Below are 19,573 nucleotides of genomic sequence, written 5' to 3' on the forward strand. Positions count from 1 at the left end.
GTTTGCATTTAACTGTGGAACCTGTCATTAATGCTTGGCAAAGTGTGTGTGTGTGGGGGGGGGGGAGAGGGGGGGGAGGAGACAACCTGTCAAAAGAGATTATCATTTAAAATAGAGACTGCATGAATTGTTACATTGTTACAGTGTTCATGGTGTTTGTAAATTGTCACTACCTACACAGACCACCTGTATTACATGTTTATACAGTATAACTTGCGGCCTAAGGGTAGTGTTCACTAAATACTTTTCATTATAACTAAACATGACTTGTTATTGATTGTTACAGGTGACAGAAGGAGAGTGTGAGTGTCCAGGGGGTTCAAGTCCTGCCTGTTGTAAACACATGTTTGGGTTACTGACATTGTTGGAGGACTACAGCAGACAGGAGATGTATGCTGCACCTACAGAAAGACTACAGACATGGCACCAACCACGCCCCAAACCTGTGTCTCCAAAAATAGTCTCCGACATTGCTTCTTCTACAACATCTTCTAATTTTTCTACAACTGTGGACTTCTCAGTACTGAGCAATTTAGATTCGTCATGTCCTATATTTGGAGCTTTGAATACAAATGACAATGTTCTGCTGTCAGATGACATTTTCTACCCTAAAACTATCCCGCTTCCTGTTTTCCCTATGTCAAAGTCTTTTTACAGTTTCATTCCACAAAATCTCCCTGTCAATCTCATGTTCTTTTACCATCAAAGGGTCAACAAAACATATGAAGAATGCATAGCTCTTGAAAAAGCAACAATGTCTCAGAACACAGATGCTTGGGTGTCAGAGACGAAGCTTCGATTGACAGCATCAAATGTACACATCATATGTCATTCAAAAGATTTTTTTATCGCTTCCAGCTACACTAGTTGGGAAAATGTCAAAAGATCTTAGTTCTATCAAGCCAATTCAATTTGGTCTTCAAATGGAGACTATGGTCAAAAACATTATCAGGTGCAAATTTCCCCATCACATTTTCAGGAACACTGGTTTTGTTGTTCACCCTGTTTATTGTTACCTAGGTGCTTCCCCAGATGATTTGTTATATCACAAAGATGACACATGTTTATTAGAAGTAAAATGTATTTTCAATCCGGATCATGCAAGTATTGAAAATCTGGTGGAAAAGAGAAAAGATTTTTGTTTGGAAAAAAGAGGTGATGGATTATATCATTTGAAGCAAAGTCACAAATATTACACTCAGATCCAAATGCAAATGTATTGTGCAAATTTGACAAAGTGCCTTTTGGTTGTTTTTTATGACTATGGTAAACCATGCATTATTGATTCCATTGACTTTGATGCCAAGTTCTGTGATCAGGCACTCGCCAAGCTTACAAGTTTCTTTTTTGAACATTATTTACCCTACATTTTTAGTTTGAAATTGTAAATGATATGGGCATCAGAAGAAATGTTTTCATTTGTGTTTGTTTTTTAATCATTTACTCAGTTTCTTTGATTGAGAAACTAAAATACACAATTGACTTGTTTCCTTTATTTGAAATATCAATGAGGATATTGTTTTGTATGATATAATGATAGTACCACTCACACAAAAGTATTCAGTGCTATTCACTATCAAAAGTATGACAATGTTTTCTTGTATAGATCTGTTAAAACAACATTTATTTTGGCATGATTAAAATATGAACATTAAGATAAAAATTATCATATTCATGCATATATATAGAATATCTAAAAAAAATAAAATGTAAATTTTCATCAAGCCATTGTCTTTATCAATTTTTGTATCTTAATATTTTAGATGAAATTGATCAGTCAATATAAATCATTAAATTTGGTCTTGAATACATTTCGTTTCATCTCATAGCATAGAATATTCAGTAAACTGACACCACTTAGTGGATGGAGTACACATGCACATTAGAAAATGTTCTCCTTTCCATAAAAGCTCAGTATAAGCACATTTGTTTTGTAATAGGGCTCACCATACAATGCTAACATTTGATTTTAAGATGACATAGAAGAAATAAGTGGTTGGTCACTGAAATTAGACAAAAAGCAGCAAACATAATAAATTTCTTGTACATTTTGTAAATTCATTGGAATAATTCCATCCAAAATCTTGAAATTTTTTACTCGACCAATTGCTCTTTCTACATGGCACCTATGGCTTGAAACCATCTTGTTTTCCCCACGTTCATCAACTTCAAACTGAATTTTTTTTTTTCTGCAAGAAATAGGGAGTAGAGAGAGTAGCACCCTTGTCTTCAAACTCTGATGTCATTCTTGTAAAACCTCTGTCAGCCAGTACAACTTCTTCTTCTGCGTTCACTCGTATGCACACGAGTGGGCTTTTACGTGTATGACCGTTTTTACCCCGCCATGTAGGCAGCCATACTCCCTTTTCGGGGGTGTGCATGCTGGGTATGTTCTTGTTTCCATAACCCACCGAACGCTGACATGGATTACAGGATCTTTAACGTGCGTATTTGATCTTCTGCTTGCATATACACACGAAGGGGGTTCAGGCACTAGCAGGTCTGCACATATGTTGACCTGGGAGATCGTAAAAATCTCCACCCTTTACCCACCAGGCGCCGTCACCGTGATTCGAACCCGGGACCCTCAGATTGACAGTCCAACGCTTTAACCACTCGGCTATTGCGCCCGTCAGCCAGTACAACATCTCCAGGCTCCAACTTATCCAACAAACCACTTCTTCTGGTCAGCTCTATATCAGATATACCCCCAAGATACAGATCAGAAATAAATTAATTGAACCATTAGGAGCCATTCCAATCAGGGATTTCAAAGTGTTGTGATTTTTATAATTTGAAAATGAACATTGATGATTATAGGGATTCTTTGTTTGTTGCCAAAAAAATTCTGTGCAATCAATGATCACTCTACAGGCTGGAAAGTTTCTTTGAAAATAAAGTGGCATGTAGGCTTTGATTTGATGTTTTGGTGGCCAAATGTTCAAAATTTTCACTTTACAATGTATGGCTCCAAGACATTTGGTGAATGTTCTGTTAACTGTTGACTGATCAACCTTAAACATGATACCTAGCACAGCTTCACTAAGTCCTTGTCTAATTCTTGTCATGAAAAGGAAAAATTGATTAATTGGGTCAAGTTTGCACTTCATGTTCTTCAATGCATCCGTTAGACATAGAAATTGAAAAATGGTTAAAAATGTTTTCAATGAAAAGCCTGTCAAAATTTTAATCTCTTTCTCCTCTAGATTGTTCAGTCTGAATTCATGTTTGGATAATTTGTGCTGTAATGTGGAAATGATGTCCTCTTGGCTTTTTATCTTGCCCTGAAGGGTGTCAATATCCACAAGGCTGGCCTGTGACTCTTGGTCCTTGGTGGCAGGTTCTTGGCTGTCATCCTCTACTGCAACACTTGCACTGAAAATGAAGTTTCAAAACTATTCAGTCATTTGTCATAAATTCAATATTTAAAACTGAAAGGGGCATTATTGTAAAATTTCTGGTGTAGTTCTTGGAATCTTCTCAATCAAAACAATGGAGTTGTTGTTAGAAAGGAACACACTTGGCCCATGATCAATACTTTCTTTACATGCAACTATTCCCACATCATGCAATAGGATTAAAAAAACAAACAAACAAACAAACAAAAATTACATATATTTCTAAACTACATTTAGCTTACCCCATTTCATATGATGTCCTCTGTCGTTTGTTTTGTGGAGTGATGAGTGAAAACTTGGTTGGCACAGCCCCTTGTTTGAGTTGTCTCCGCCCTGCAAGCAAACAAAAGGTAGAATGTATAAAAAAACAAATATTCCATTTTTTATGACAAGGCTTCAAAAGTATACATACACAAAAAAATATTTTGACATCCATGCATCCTAGCTTATCAACAGGTACAACTGTGGGGCTGGAACAAGATTTTAACATGGGGTTTTACGATCAGCTGATTGCTGACCAGATGGGACTATCATGTATGGTCACTTGGCACGTTAATTCACACTATAAAAATGGTTGAGCAGGCTAATTATGAATTACGAATTATGAATTATGAAATAAAATATAAAGTGGAAAACTAACCTGTAAAGTTCTGATACGTGAAGGATTCCTCTTCAAAATGTTCGGAACAAAGAAGGCTGTGCTGGGTTGGTTTAAATCCTTCTCTTCTTATCTTTGTAATCCACAACTTCAACATCTCTGGATTTTTAATCGGGAAGGCATGGAAACTAATTCCCTTTTCCTTGCATTTTTTCTTGGGGTCAGAGCTGTTAGAACACCCAAATGCCGCACAAAACCCCATTTTAATTAAACGTGTAGGGCCTGTTTGTACACAGAATCCCTTATCTCGGTCAGTGCCAGGCTCGCAGCATCAGCCAGATCACGTGACCCCCTTCAAGTGTGCATTAATCCCATTGACGTTCGACGTTGTTTTGGGTTATCTCTGGCTAGTTTTAAGAACTAACGGATATTCAGCCCTGAACTGGTGCCATTACAGTCGGCTGGACAATAAGCAACATTATTTGTTTTGATTTTTCTGTCTGATTTCGATCTAACTTTGAACATATCGTAATGGATATGCTTGATTGTGCAAGCTTGCGATGCGCTTAAAAATATGCGTATATTGCTGAGACGATGATATAGGATATGTATCTTCAAGGATCACAAACGAGTGTATTTGTTTTATAAATCTCTGTTGGTGATAATAGTAAATATGACACGAACACACGCTCGCGCTCACGGAGGAAAACGCACATGTGCAGAAAGAGCAACAGACGCAGATCGATAGACGGAGAGACATAGATGGAAAGAGAGGTGTTTCTATTTTTTTTTCCTTTTTAATGGGAGTGAGATATGTAGGCGAGCGGTCTGTTCGTAATGTGCAGTCATGACCGAAACAGAACAAAACGACGCAGACCTGCACTGAATTATGTACACAAAGGTAAGGCGTATTGTTCAAAATTTCAAATGCTGTCCATTTATATAAACCGACCCTACTGATTATAAACTACAATCTATAATCAGTCACCGGCCAATGATACATGATATGCTGATGTTGTTTAGTATATCACGGTAGATCTGCCTTTGATCTGAAATCCTTTGGCGCCAAAACGTCAAACGCATATTTCTTAATTTTATTTATTTCTAATCACAAGGTGTTTTGTTTGTTGTCTTCATGTGTATTCATATTACATACATACATATGCGTGTATCTATATATACCAACTGATAGTCTAAAAATATATATATGATGCACACATAACATACTAGATCTAGTCCGAGCTAAAGTAACTCTTTTAAGAACCTGGTTTTCTTCATCTCGTCTAATGTATCAGAAAATATCCACGTCTATGTGTCATTGATGACACAATCTGGCAGCATCTAATTATCGTCAGTTGAATTGTTGAATCAACCAGTCAAATCAAATCAAAAGGGCTGAAAACTGAGAGGAATCAGGCATTCTAACAGACGGTCGGAAAGAACAAAAAATGCTCTGTCTACAAAAATTCTGTTTCATTACACAGCATCATGTTTCAGTACAGTACATCATGTAAGAACTAATGTGTCAGACCTACCACGACCAATGTTGTGGTTGGAGTACGTCACAGTGAAGGGCCAACACATGCGCGTGACGCGAGTCAAAAACACAGTTGATGCATGTTCATGGTGTGGCATTACGTTAGTTGTCATGTTAGTGTCGTTTGTAAGAATTAGTTTGACTGCCTGAGATATAGACTACGTGATCGGCTGGACTGTAAACACTACGAATGAACACACACACACACACACACACACACACACACAAAATCAGCAAAAACAAAATAACGCACACAGAAAGTTTCTTCAAGGACATTCTACTGATGATAACAAAAACTACCTGCACAGCCACACGCACACACACTACCTACCTTCCCTCTCTTGCTTCTCGCTCTTTCAGCACTGTATCTCCCTCGCCCCTACCCCTCACCTCCTAGCACACCCCTCACATTATCAGCTGAAGGTACCAACAGCCTTCCTGGCGCTCATTTCAACAGGATCGTATCAAGAAAAAAGGTGTCCGTGGATGAGAGGGGGCAGCAATGTTTGGCATAAATCCGTGACCTGGTTGAAATAAGCGTGGAAGGCTTCGTGACATGATGAGTGTTTTCCATGCACCTACCAGGCGCAAGTTAGACCGACTTCTCCACGCTTGTAGGCATCCAACAGTAGCTGTGTCAACAAGTAAGTTCTCTTTTCTCCACCAACATGATATGTGAAAAATCATTCGTCGATTCAAGAATGCATACTTTTGGAAATGTTTCGTGCGAACAGTCGTCACGACTCAGAGAGAGAGAGAGAGAGATACTTTTCTTGTTTCAGACATTTGTAGGAGGCATATCTATTTTCTTATGGTGACAATAAACTTGTTAATATTGATAGTAGAATTATTTTACTGTATTATGTATGTTTTATTTTTATTTTTTTTTTTTTTTTTTACTTACTGTTTATGAATAAGTTATTTTATACAAATGATAATATGGTTTATCAGCCGTCATGTTAAAATTCAAGTGCAACGTTGTGAGCACAGTGTAAGCTTTAAGCTTGTTGATGCTCTTTTGTCTTTTATCTTTGTTTGCATTGTGATCATGTGTACTGTTGAACAGTTAAAGATTATCTTTACTCATGTGGGGGTTTTTATTGGGGGGAGGGGGAGGGGAGCGGAGGAGGGGGGGGGGTTCAAACACTTTTTACTCAGACAAAGGTTTACATACAGAATATAATATTTTACATTTGGAAGTTACAACAATAGATTGTTCTGAATGTCAATCGTTTCACATCAAGAATTGTATCGGTAGAACAGTAAATATTCATTCATTGTTCTGTGTGATATTATTATGCACGATTTGCAATGAAATTGTAGTAATGGCAGAACTTAAAACATCCGTTCACGCATTGATTCCACTGATATTACTGTGCCCAGTTTACATCAAAGTAATATAGGCACTTAAATGGGTTTTCATTCACAAATTGTTTCTATGTGGTGTTACAATGCTCGGCTTACATCAAAGCATACTCAGTACAACGGGTATTTATTCCCACATTAATTCTAATGCTTAGTTTACAGTAAAGTAACAATAATCATACATTCACACCTTGATTCTATATGATACAAAGCTTAATCCTGTTTAATGCATGGTGCCCATTTCTGCACAAATTTGTTATAATCCACAGATATTCTGAAAACATACTTGTCAATTTCATATGCCTTTTCGATATCTTTTATTAACAATTGTATTGTTGAATTTACTTTATTATATCTACATTTGTATATAAAGAATTTGGGCATCAATGAAATGTGTGAGAAGCAACCGTAAGTTTTTGTGTTTTATTGTCGTACCAACACCAACAATGGTTGAGATCAAGTCTATCACAGTTTGGATATTTTTCTTTAAAGTATCGTACAAAGTCTGTCCAAAACACTTGTACATGATTACCTTCCCATTGCATGTGTTATCTATTAAGACTCCTATATTCGTCAACAAAGGACGCGATAATGAACTTTAATCTGGAACCATTCTAATGTTTTTTGTTTGTTTGTTGTTGTTATTTTTGTTTGTTTTATTGTTGTTGTTGTTGTTGTTTTGTTTGGTTGGTTGGTTGGTGTGTTTTTGTTTTGTTTTTTGTTGTTGTTTTTTTGTTTTTTTGTTTGTTTGTTTTGTTTGTTTTTTGTTTGTTTTGTTTTTCTTATTTTGGGGGGAAGGGTGTGGTGAGGTTTACACTCTTTCTTATAAGATAACTTTTTTCGAGATGTAACAAAACATTTGGCTACCTTTATGCTTCTCTTATCCATCTGGCCATTGAGCACGTATTCGCACTCCTTTTTTTAAGTTTTGTAAGCTTCTTTTCTTCTAATCTGTATGTTCTTGCTATGATCTAGGTTAAACTTTCTCCTTTCTAAGATACGTGTTTCAGTTTCCAGTTGTTCTTCTTTAACTTTTGTTTTACGTTCTTTATATTAATTGGTTTTGATCTGGTATTCTTCATTATAATTTACATCTAGCAATAATGGATAGATGTTGTAGCCTGTCAAACGTTTAGATATTGATTACTGCTTCATGGTGGCACATAGGAACTGTCTATTCTTCAGTTATGTTGTTGAATTCTCCGTTGATTCATTCACACAATCTTTGTCGTTCGATAAGGTGTTTTTATCTTTTTGTGGTTTTTGTTTAGAATTTTTAAAAATAAAAAATAAACGAGAGACAAGGCCTTCAAGACTCACTTGTGATACACTTAAAAAAAAAAATCTAATCGTTAAAATGTGTTCTGCATTTGTTATTATAAGGCTTCGGGTTAAAAGAAAAAGAAAAAAAATCCTAACGGCAGATTCGAACTCCGCGTGTTCGGGTGAAAAAAAAGAAACTGTCCTACCCATTACACTATCGTGGCTCCTTAACTGACGTTCAAAAATATAATATCTAAACATGCTTTCTTAAAGGGCGATAAATCGATTGCGGTATTCGCAGTGAGAACGCTGTTTAAATCATATTATTCTGGTGTATCTTGGGCATTCAAAAAATCTTTAAGGCCAATTAAAAATTCTTTTTAAGTCCGCGGTAAAGGAGACATGGCTATCGCCGCAATCACACTGCAACATTTAGCCGTTTTCTCTGGGTCCAGATAGATGTACAAGCTTAGTTACACCCGGTTGACTCGGTCGATTCAATTTCTCTTTTATGTTCATTCTAGTTTTTTAGTTTTAAAGTTGATATGAAAATTGAGTATTTTGTTAAACTAATAGCATGTAGAGCCATGTACAAGTACTTCTAAACGTCGTATGAAGTGAAAAGGACTTCATTTTGAGAAAAGTCAAGACTGGAAATTTTTACGTTTCATCAATTCAAGGGTATTCACTCGCATGGTTTATTATTTTTAACTGTGAATTCCGACTGATTCTGTGGATATTTTTATGGCAGTTTGGGGCATAATCAAGTAAGTGATGAGGCGTTCACAAATCTTTCTCTGAATAAATATTTAACGGTCTCCTTCTCCAACTTTCCATCACATGTTATCGGGTATTGTCGATTGAATATAGGATTGAACGGGCATGTCAACAGCTTGAAACAAAGTGGCGTCGTCCGCGTTCGCGAAGAATATGAGCACGCGCTTTGAATATGTATAAATATGTGTACGCAATTTATTTTTGCCTATGTCCTTCAGGGCTCAGCCAATAGATCTCTAAAGTCCACTCGTCATATTGATTTTAGTATTTTTCCGAAAAAGACCACTTGGGCGAATGAACATAGTGAAAGCCCTGTACGCTTAGAGTAAAACACACAAGCTTTTTATGTATTGAGTATAATTTCAAAATGTAATGTTTAAGATGAGAAAGATCAGTTTAAAGCAAATTAAGTCCCTTATGATTAATTACAGATTAATTTCCCCCTTTTTTTTTTACTATCTGCAACAAAGACATTGCAAATAAATATAAATTCCATGCTTAGCAAAAGAAGTTCCTGTTTGAACAAAAAATGATAAAAATGACTGCTCTTGTTGTTGTGTCAGAATATCAGATCAAAGTGCCAAGTTTAGAGAATTTTAAAAAATATAAATATAACAGTAAATGCAGTTTGCATATAATTTGGCCTCTTTTTTATCTTTTTGTGCCCATCCCAGAGGTGCAATATTGTTTTAAACAAGATGACTGGAAAGAACTGAATTTTTCCTATTTTTATGCCTAATTTAGTGTCAGCTGACAAAGTATTTGCAAACAAAATGTCAATGTTAAAGTTTACCACACACACACGCACACACACACAGACAACCGAACACTGGGTTAAAACATAGACTCACTTTGTTTACAAAAGTGAGTCAAAAATAAGTTGGCTGCAAGCATGGAGTGGTGAATTAAATCATGAGTTTGCTGAATCCACAAGACATGCTTTCCTCATTCAGAAAGTTACACAACCGACAGGGGAAACAACAAAGACCTATTCTTTTGTAGAATTGACCAGTTGATTACTGAATGAGTTAGCAAATGGGGTGCTTGTTTTAGATAAGGTGGCAGTTGATTCCATATACTCGATTACTGACGCAAACTTTTCTTTTATTGGTATTTGAACGTTGTATAAAAATTTTCTCCAACAGTATTTTTTGTGTAATTGTACTGAGGTGCAGATCCAAAGACACGTTAGACTGAAAATGAAGCGTCGAACCTTCGCTGAAATTTCTACCAAAATATGTTATGAAACAAAGAAGGGGCTGTTTAACACCTTCAAGCTTACTTTGTCCCTGTCCTACTAGTACTGCGAAGTGAAATACTGTCCAGAAAGAGGGGTCTGTAGCCTGCTCACCTCACAGATGGAGACCACGCATGGATCACAACAGAAACGAGACCAAGAGAAGAGGCGACGTGTTTCGAAGCTTGGGTATTCTGCATGAAAACAACACAACATACAAACGAAAAACAGATGCAGTTGCTTTGTGTGTGTGTTGAATGGAGTCTTGAGTGTTGTGTCGTAAGTGGTGGAGTTATCTTTCTTGACCTGCTTAGTCTGGGCCTCTGCATTTCCGGGTGGGATAGAATGAAACAGACGGGGAGTAATAGTGGGGGAGTGGGGGGGGGGGGGGGTTTGTGATGGGTTGTGATAAGTGGAGGGGGTCAGGGGGGTGGGGGTGGGCAGTTACTAGCAGTGAGTTACAATAGCAGTAACAATAACAATAATGGTTTATTCAGTTTTGCAGGCCATCTGGCCCATATGATCAGGATAAATGCTTGAAATAAGCAAAAAGATGTCGGTCAGTGAAAAAACGTTCAACTGCTAATATCACGTGCACTTCAAAAGATACACGTGGTTCCATGTGACAACACGCAAGTATATTTAACATAAGTTGTAATGTTAATTTACTTTCACATTCTAAGTTTCAAACATTCATGTATACTGCTACTTTGAATGTCAGGTTAGCTGACATGTTGGTACACAGTAACTGTATTTTAAAACCTGATGGAAATCGATGATAGTAAAGGGGTAAGAACCGTTTGCGAAGAGCAGCATATCTAGGACAGATAACATGAAATGACACAATCTTCAACACATTGACAATCACATTCTTTGCTAAAAGGATCATAGAATTGTGTGGCGTAGGATATACTAATCAAGGGTAACCGATTGCACCTCAATAAACACATCGCATCCAACTGACCCACATAGCCAGCTCTCATGATTTCTGGATCAGAGATGAGAGTGAATCATGACATTCTTGGTTGAATGAGTCCACCAGTTAAACAGATATAGAAAACATTAAACGTTCCCAGGATCTTGCATTTCCCCAACATACCCAAAACCAAAGGAACACAGCAGTGTTCTTACTCGTGTTGCCCAGTTGCGTCCACCAGTACCATTTGCATTTGCAACAGTTTGTAGCATTGTTTAGGGTATCTGCTATCAGGCATAGAAAAAAAACATGTACCAGTATATAACACGAACATAATGTATCAATGTAGATTGGAAATCTGCCACACTCTCCAAGAGCAATATTGTTTTTGACATCCCTCGCAACTCCCAAAACCAGCTTACAAATTTTGTCATGTACTTTTTCAAATGAATCATATTTCTGAAACCCCCAGATCTCTGAACTGTATAGCAGAATTGGTTTTACGTTTGTATCAAAGATTCTGAAAGAGTAGTAACTGGAATCCCTTGAAGATTAAATATAGAGTTTCCTGATCCCTGCTAATGCTCTCAGACCCTTACCAGGCAAGTTTTCGGCACATCTTGACCAGTTTAATGTTACAGACAGCACACACTAAGATAGTTGTAAAAAGGTTCAATTTGAACCTGCTTACCAGAGTAAATAACATTTCTCACTTGTTTTGACGAAACCACCATTTTTAAACACAACTACTTTAGTTTTATCCATATTGACTACAATCCCCCACTTCTTGCCATATTTTTCAACAATCAGTTTTCTTTTGAAGGTCTGACACAGAGTCAGAGACAATGGAGATATCATCTGCATACATCAACAAGAAGACTCCAAGTGAATCAGCAAAAATGTCAATACCTCTCGCTCCACATGCTGCCAAGTCAGCTTGTAACTTAGACAGAAAGACGGAAAACAACAAGCAGCTTTATACACAGCCTTGTGTATCCCCTGACATGCAGTCAAAATATTATATGATGTTGCCCCCAACTAACTGCTGCCTTGACCCTTTTGTACATGCCCTCGGGTGTTTTGAACATTTTCACATATATCCTTGTTTTTTGTAGAAGGAGATATAACAGGTTTTGTCTGTTTACACTATTGAATGCTTTTGACAAATCCAGAACTACTGTGTAAAAGCGGCCGCCCTGTTTTATAAGTATTTCTGAACCATTGATTTCAATAAAAGCATGTTGTCTATTGTACTGTAAGCTACGAAAACCTGCTTGTGCTTCAAGGAAAATATCATTTTCTTCACAGAAGGTCTTCAGTCTCTGACTGATTACTGTATTGTATAACTTGCTATACCCAATAGTGAAATTCCCTTCTAGCTATGAACTTTTCTTGTACTGCCTTTTAATGTAAGGGGAAAATGATAGCTTTGGACCAGCTCTGTGGGTCCTCCCCCCCCCATAAATTTAACTAGTGTGTCTTCAGTGTGGAGAAACAAAATCAGATGGCAAACCATCAGGGCTGGCTGCTTTTCCATTTTTCAATGCATGAATAATGTTACGAATTTCAGACTGTGAAATATCTCCATCTAGCTTTGCACTTAAACATTCGGTACATGTTTCACACACATGATCAATAAGACCATCTTCAATATCTCGACTAAACTCTGAATTATCTGCTAATTGTTCTATGTTTAACAAATTCTTAAAGTGTTCGAACCATGCACGTGGAGAGATCCAATTAGAATGATCCCATTTACTTGCGGTCAAAGCTTTAACCTTTTGCCAAAACACTCAAGAATTTTTATCATTACAGGTGGCATTTAACTCGTTTAAAACACGTTCGTTGTAGTTTTCCTGCTTATGTTTACATAATTCTTTAAAATCTTTTTTCGGGTCAAGATATTTAATAAGATCTTCATTTGCGTTAGACCGCCTGAACACGTTCAGCTGCATGTATTTATTTCGTTTTGCTCGCTCACAGTCCACGTCCCACCACAGCTGTTGTGCACGAGAATCTTGCACTTTCTCTTTTGACCTCATTACAGCAGCCTCGTTTTGAAGGAACGTGACAAGGCATGCTGACCCAGTGTCTGTGTCAGTGCAAAGCGCAATGATAAAGTTTTTTTCAGTTCGACTTCTTCATTGACTCACTTCTGAAAACGAAGCGAGGCGAGTCTATGTTTTAACCCGGTGTTCAGTTGTGTGTGTGTGTGTGTGTATGTGTGTGGTAAACTTCAACATTGCCATTTTCTCTGGAAATACTTTGTCTGCCAATACCAAATCTGGCTAAAATATAGATCTAGTATACAAAAAAAATCTTCACAGTCGTACTAATAACAGCTTGTCAGTCTCCCGAATTAAACAGTGTTTCCGATTCATTAACGGTTTATTTCGTTGAGATTCGTTCTGAAATCCGAAAATTTTAAAAGCCAGCTTCCCACTGTGTTAGGCGTACTAGAAGGTAGGTTGTGTTCAAAGACGACGGCCTTGTTTTGTTTGTTGTTGTTGTTGTTGTTGTTGTTCACAATTAAAAGAAAAGAAATGCAAATTCTGGACAGAACACATACAGTGATACTAACTACACCATCAATTTGTTTACTATATATAAATATTCTAAAGTGGACACTGAATTAACTGGAATGAACATAAAAGAAAAATATTGAATCAATCATTTCTTTCAGCCCGTTGTGGACTGGTTCGTCAGTGCAGATCTAGAGATCTACCATGTGTTGTGGTGTGCTTTAAGTGATGGCAACGTCTCTTTTACCGCCGAAACACAAAAAATAATCGAGATGTAATAAAACACAAAAAACATTATTTAAACGGCTTTATTACGTCCACAACAATCACATCTAGTTGTCCTACGAAGAAGAAAACGTCAATATTGTTTTAAGTATTAGCCAAATGACGTCAGATGTGCTGCAGCAGTGGGGATTAGTCTCTTGCTTCGAACTGAACATGCTTGGTTCAATCCTGCTCTCATGCCTTTTTTTTTCCAAGCTTATTTTATATATCATATTTAATACAAAGCACGTTTCAGCGATTTTTTTAATCTGTTTTTTTTTTCTCCTCGTGATTACTGTATAAAGCGCGAAGCACAAGTGAGTCTTGAAGGCTTTGCCTCTTGCTTTGAATATAATCAATAAGTTCGCATACCTATCTATCCAAATGATTTTGTTTTCCTCTTCTAGTGTAAAGTCCTCAAAATCATTATCTGTAGTGTTATTAGTTTTGTTTTCTTGTGAAAGAACAATAGGGAAGTGGTCTGATTCACATATGTTTGCAACATACATATCAGTAACTGAGTCAAACAACACTTTTAAGCAAACAAAATAATCAACAACACTTTCCGGCCTCGGTTTGCAACACATGTAATTTCTCCTTCACTGTCCACTTTCCATCTCCCATTTATAATAAATAAATCATATTCCCTGCATAATGCAATAAGCTTATGACAAAACTATTTGTACTACCACCTTTGGATTTACGTTCCGTTAGCGGAGTATTCTCTGTTAAACCCTGTCGTGAAATGGCTGTGCATGTCTGTGTTCATCAACACTGTCCACATTACACAGTTCCGTGCATTAAAATCGCCACACAGTAACCATTGAAGATCAGGATGTCGGCTCATTACTTCTGTCATGCAGTTTTCTAATAGTCCAATACCGTCATGACTGTCTTTGCCACACTCAGCTTATTGTTCAGGGACAATAAAAACAAAAGCAGCAAGAATGTCTGACGAACAATTAGCAACGTACTTAACCATTTTCAGAAATACACTGTCCTCCACTGCATTCAGCAACTGTTCAACATGACATACAACATACCTGTGCACACAAACATCAACACCACCCTTTAGCCTTTGGGTCTGTGGGGAATAGAACGCATGAAAATCTGGGAAAGCATGTTCGATGTCACTCTGTTTACACAACCACACCTCTTGAGAAAGCAAATACATTAAAACGTTTACAGAAGTGCCCGAACGATGCAAGTTTCAACTTTTGTATCAAACCTTGCACATTCCATGTCATGATTTGAAACACTGATGATGGGTCACCGGGTGTAGGTACGGGTGTTGGTGATGTGGGTTGGACTGTGGGTGCATTGTCAGTCACTGAGATACGGGAAGAAACGGTGTCACTGACAGTGTGTCTCCTCTTACCGTTGACAGTCTGGTGAAGCCAGCCTGCCCCTCATCCCTGTCTCTGTCGCTCCAGAAAACCTTCAGTTGCAGCGTCGTTGACAAAGGACTTGCCTTCGATGACCAGAGTATCGAACCGAAAGAAGGCTTTCTTGTATTGTATTGTATTGTATTGCATTGCATTGTATTGTATTTATCTTTTTTGTCACAGCAGATTTCTCTGTGCTACACTGAGAGCGCCACACTTTTTTTCTTTTCTTTTTTTCCTGCGTGCAGTTTTTTTGCTTTTTTTATTAGTTTTTCCTATCGAAGTGGATTTTTCTACAGAATTTTGCCAGGAACAACCATTTTGTTGCCGTGGGTTCTTTTACGTGCGCTAAGTGCATGCTGCACACGGGACCTCGGTTTATCGTCTCATCCGAATGACTAGCGTCCAGACCACCACTCAGTGTCTAGTGGAGGGGGAGAAAATATTGGCGACTGAGCCGTGATTCGAACCAGCGCGCTCAGATTCTCTCGCTTCCCAGGCGGACGTGTTACCTCTAGGCCATCACTCTTGTTGGCCTTCTTGGCATCCTTCAGGAAGGGCATCAACTTGTGTCGTTTGTCCCTCATCCTGGGCGTGAAGTCTTCAGAGATGAAAACGCTGGATCTTCTGTTCTTCAACTGGCGACGCTCGGATAGGATCCACTCCCTGGCTTTGAAACTGCTGAGGCAGACGATGATTGGATGTGGCCCCTTGCCAGACCCCAGACGATCAGCACGCTCGATTTCGATATCGTCCTGTTTCCCCACCTCTTCTTTCAACACCGTCTTCACACTTTTTTCACAGTCTGCCCTTGTTTCTGTTTGCCCCTGGGGGTGGGGAACACCGTGAAAAATCAGTTTGTTGCGTCTGCTCCTCCCCTCTAAATCGCCCAGTTTGTTCATCCTGTCAAACTGTTCATTCAGTTCTTTGTTTTTCTTCACAACTTCAGCAAAGTCATTCTGCATTTTAGCCATTTGTTCCTGTACCGACGATTGCAGACTGTCTATTTTCTTATCCATTGTCGTCATCTTTTCGTCCATGGTCGACACTTTTTCATTCAGCGCACTCAACATTTTTCACCACGTAAGCGATGGTTGAATTGTCAGCGGTTTCATTATCTCCGTTTCCCGAGGTGTGGTTTTGGTTTTGCGATGTCAGTGTTGTCTGCTTGTTGTTGGGACCCGGGTATGTCTCAATGTCACCACACTGCAGCAGGAAAGCGACAATGAACACAAGCACAATTGCCACCAGTGCACTCACTGACACAGCACGGACACGCATGGCTGCCTTCTCCCCGGCACGCTTTCTCGTGAAGGTCAGAAAAGTCCAGTAAAGAGTCCCGCACACGGCACGGAAGCACCGAAATACTGGGCATGACGTCAGGAAACAAACTGAACCAATCTTGCAATTAACTGACTGAAAAACAAATCGAAGTTAATTAGCAATTTTACACAAAATTTTGTCAGAGCTTTCAAAAACTGTATGCACGTGCGGCTATTAAAACAGTTCACCTCTCAGTTGGTGTGTGTGTGTGTGTGCGTGTGTGTTTATGCATAAATGTTGAGGACAGTTCAACAGTTTATGTTGTGCACTGGTGCAGTATGTGTGGTTGTGGTGAGGTGGTTGGGTTTGGGAAAGAGAGGGGGGGTATGTTGTGTGTTTGAGTTTAATGTTTAACTTTATGTATGTCTGTCGGTAGATTGAGAGATGGGGGCTTGTCCGTGTCGAGGATGGGGATTGTTGGTGAGAATCTTGGTGTAGGGTAGGGAATTACAGGATCTAAAGTTGGTTGGTATGTTGAATAGTGTAGGTGAGGTTATGTAGGGGTTGATAGTATGGGCAAATACCATATATAATTACGTATAGGGTCTTTGGTATAGTGCTTATGTTGGGTGGAGGAGGTCTGTGTGTATTTGATAACTGTTTAAGTTTTAATTTTGATTATAAAAAATAAAAAAGATACCAATGATACTACTTAATGTTCTCCATGACCAAAGAAGGATTAAGAATTTTATATTCCAAGTTCCTCCGTGCGCGCGCGTGTGTGTGTGTGTGCGCGTGTGTGTGTACGTGCATTTGAGTGCACGTGTGTGTGTTAATTTTTGGGAGGGTGTGTGACAATAGTTGGGTGTGGGGAACAGGTCCGAATGTACACTGGAATAATAGCTTTGGGAAATAAGTTATATATGGGGGAAACTTGATATTGGAAGGCGGCAAGATCGGGTGTCATAACAGGGATTATGGGGAAATGCTGAGGGGGAAGTGAGTAAATGGGCTGTGACTGTGAGGAGTGCAGGAGGTGGTTCAGGGATTTAGCAGACAGTTGGGTGGGGAGAGGAAGATTAAGATATTTGAATGATTATAGGATTAATTAGATAAATGAGTGGATGGGAATCAGCAGTAAGTAAGGAGAGGGGATGAATGGGAAATAAAAAGAAAAGTAAGTAAACAAAGAAGACAGATGAATGCAGTAGCTTTTCACACACTGGTATACACCCACGCCTTTACTCACACTTAGACACAAACACCCCAGTGCAAACCATTCATATACATGCAAACCTATACACACTATGCAAACACGTCCGCATACTATCCACATCCTGACTCACACTCTATTTTATTCTGTTTGTATTATTCTTATAGAAGAAGAAGAATGTCTTACCATTATCATTATCATTATTACCATCATCGCCAATATCACATTTCTACCATTTATCTATTTCTCCTCTCTTTTGTGTCTGTTTATGATCCATTCAATATCTTTCTCCCCTGTCTTAGAAGGGCATTATATTTTATACAATTACCCTCATCAATGAAGAATTTGTCTTGCAATTTAGTCTTCTCTCTCTGTCTCTCTTCTTTATTCATTCTTTTCCCCCACCCCCAGTTGTTGTTGTTTTTACCCAACATCATTCCACATACACGCACACACCTCGCCACCTCAGCCCACCGCTCCCTTTCCACCCCCTCTTCACCCGCTCGACACATCACACCACATCCTACTCCGAATACAGTCAGGAACGATAACTCTTGTATCTCCTCCTGTTAGACACAACATTCAAGACGATGCCTGGTCGTTTTGATCAGCCCGTTAGGTTTGAGAATTGGTCGGGCATCTGCTCCCTTTTTTCTTTTCTTTTTTCTTTTCATTTCAAGTAGATGTGGTGTGACATTTGTGCATCCTTGAAAATGAAATAAAAGTAGGCACCGACGCGGCTGCCTTGAAACTGAAACAGAAAGTAGGCACCGACGCGGCTGCCTTAAAACTGAAACAGAAAGTAGGCACTAACGCTGCCTTGACACTGAAACTGAAAGTAGGCACGAACGCTGCCTTGAAACTGAAACAGATAGTCGACGTCATTCAACACATGAAAAACTGTATATATGTGTCCGTGTTTCTCCTTAGTATCCTATGTTGTTGTTGCTGTTTGCTTTGCCTGCAGAAGACCCTGTGGTCGAAACGCGGCGCCCCTCGTCTCATTTTGCACACTAGAAACCTGTATGGTCTTCGTCTATTCGGTGAGTACCTTTAGCTTACTTTCTTTTTTGAAAAGACTGTCGTATGTTTTCTTTACTAAATTTATGCAAGTTTAATTCTGTCAGTGAATGGTTTGTTCTTCAACTACACATGGTATTCGTTTCTGTTTCGTGCTGAATCAAATATTTCGAACTAAATGGCCCTGCCTGAAAACCATCGCCCATAAAGCCTGTCTGTAACTGCGATCCATGAGTAATTACCAGCGTGTTCCGACAGTTACAAGTTATCACCGTCCTCTTTGACAGGGATATATTATCTGTGTATATCGACAGGGATACAGCAACGTGTGTTGACAGGGTTGCAGTGCCGTGTGTTAACAGTGAAGCACTATCAATGTGCGTTGACATGAGTACATCAGTTTGTATTAAACGGGGATTCAATAATGTTTGCTGACAGAAATATGTCAGTGTCTAGTGACAAGGAAACCTTATCAGTGTGTTATGACATACATATAACAGGAATGCATTATTTTGTAATGAAAATGGTATAGGCCTATAATTTTTTTCTGAAAACACAGAAACATTATCAATGTGCATTGATAAGGATATTAATCATGTCTGTTAACAATAATATATTAGTGTGTTGACAGAGACACGTTTATGCTAACAGGGGAACAATTGTGTGTTGATAGGAACATATCATTAGTGTGTGTTGTCAGGGACACATTATTAGTTTGTTGATAGGGATATGTTATCAGTGTGTGTTGACTGGGATCCATCATCACTGTATGTTGACAGGGATACATTATCAGTGTGAATTAATAGGGATACATT

At 38.5% G+C, this 19,573-nt stretch overlaps 1 protein-coding gene and 2 pseudogenes across 10 annotated transcripts in view; 2 read left to right on the top strand and 1 right to left on the bottom strand.

Moving 5' to 3' along the window:
* The first annotated feature begins 524 nt into the window (after positions 1-524).
* LOC143290759 (uncharacterized) lies at positions 525-1,767 on the top strand (annotated as a pseudogene).
* A 795-nt stretch (positions 1,768-2,562) lies between these two features.
* On the bottom strand, positions 2,563-3,742 carry LOC143290760 (uncharacterized; annotated as a pseudogene). The gene is made up of 2 exons (XR_013056439.1): positions 3,641-3,742; positions 2,563-3,375 (listed from the first exon to the last, which is right to left on the bottom strand). The product of XR_013056439.1 is annotated as an uncharacterized LOC143290760 (transcript).
* A 1,826-nt stretch (positions 3,743-5,568) lies between these two features.
* The window catches only part of LOC143291172 (uncharacterized), a 54,999-nt gene continuing 40,994 nt past the window's right edge, over positions 5,569-19,573 (top strand). For 3 of the 9 annotated variants that reach the window (XM_076600880.1, XM_076600883.1, XM_076600882.1), the window contains exons 1-2: positions 5,569-6,177; positions 18,706-18,781. Coding sequence is in view for 3 of the 9 variants with exons in the window: in XM_076600877.1 (XP_076456992.1) it covers positions 18,631-18,781 (151 nt within the window). In the remaining 6 variants the exon portion in view is untranslated. Of the gene's footprint in view, positions 6,178-18,571; positions 18,782-19,573 lie in introns of those variants that run through there. The other 6 variants (XM_076600877.1, XM_076600879.1, XM_076600885.1 and 3 more) reach the window with 4 other exon arrangements.

Source organism: Babylonia areolata, chromosome 16, assembly GCF_041734735.1.
Source record: "Babylonia areolata isolate BAREFJ2019XMU chromosome 16, ASM4173473v1, whole genome shotgun sequence".
Taxonomy (NCBI): Eukaryota; Metazoa; Mollusca; class Gastropoda; order Neogastropoda; family Buccinidae; genus Babylonia; species Babylonia areolata.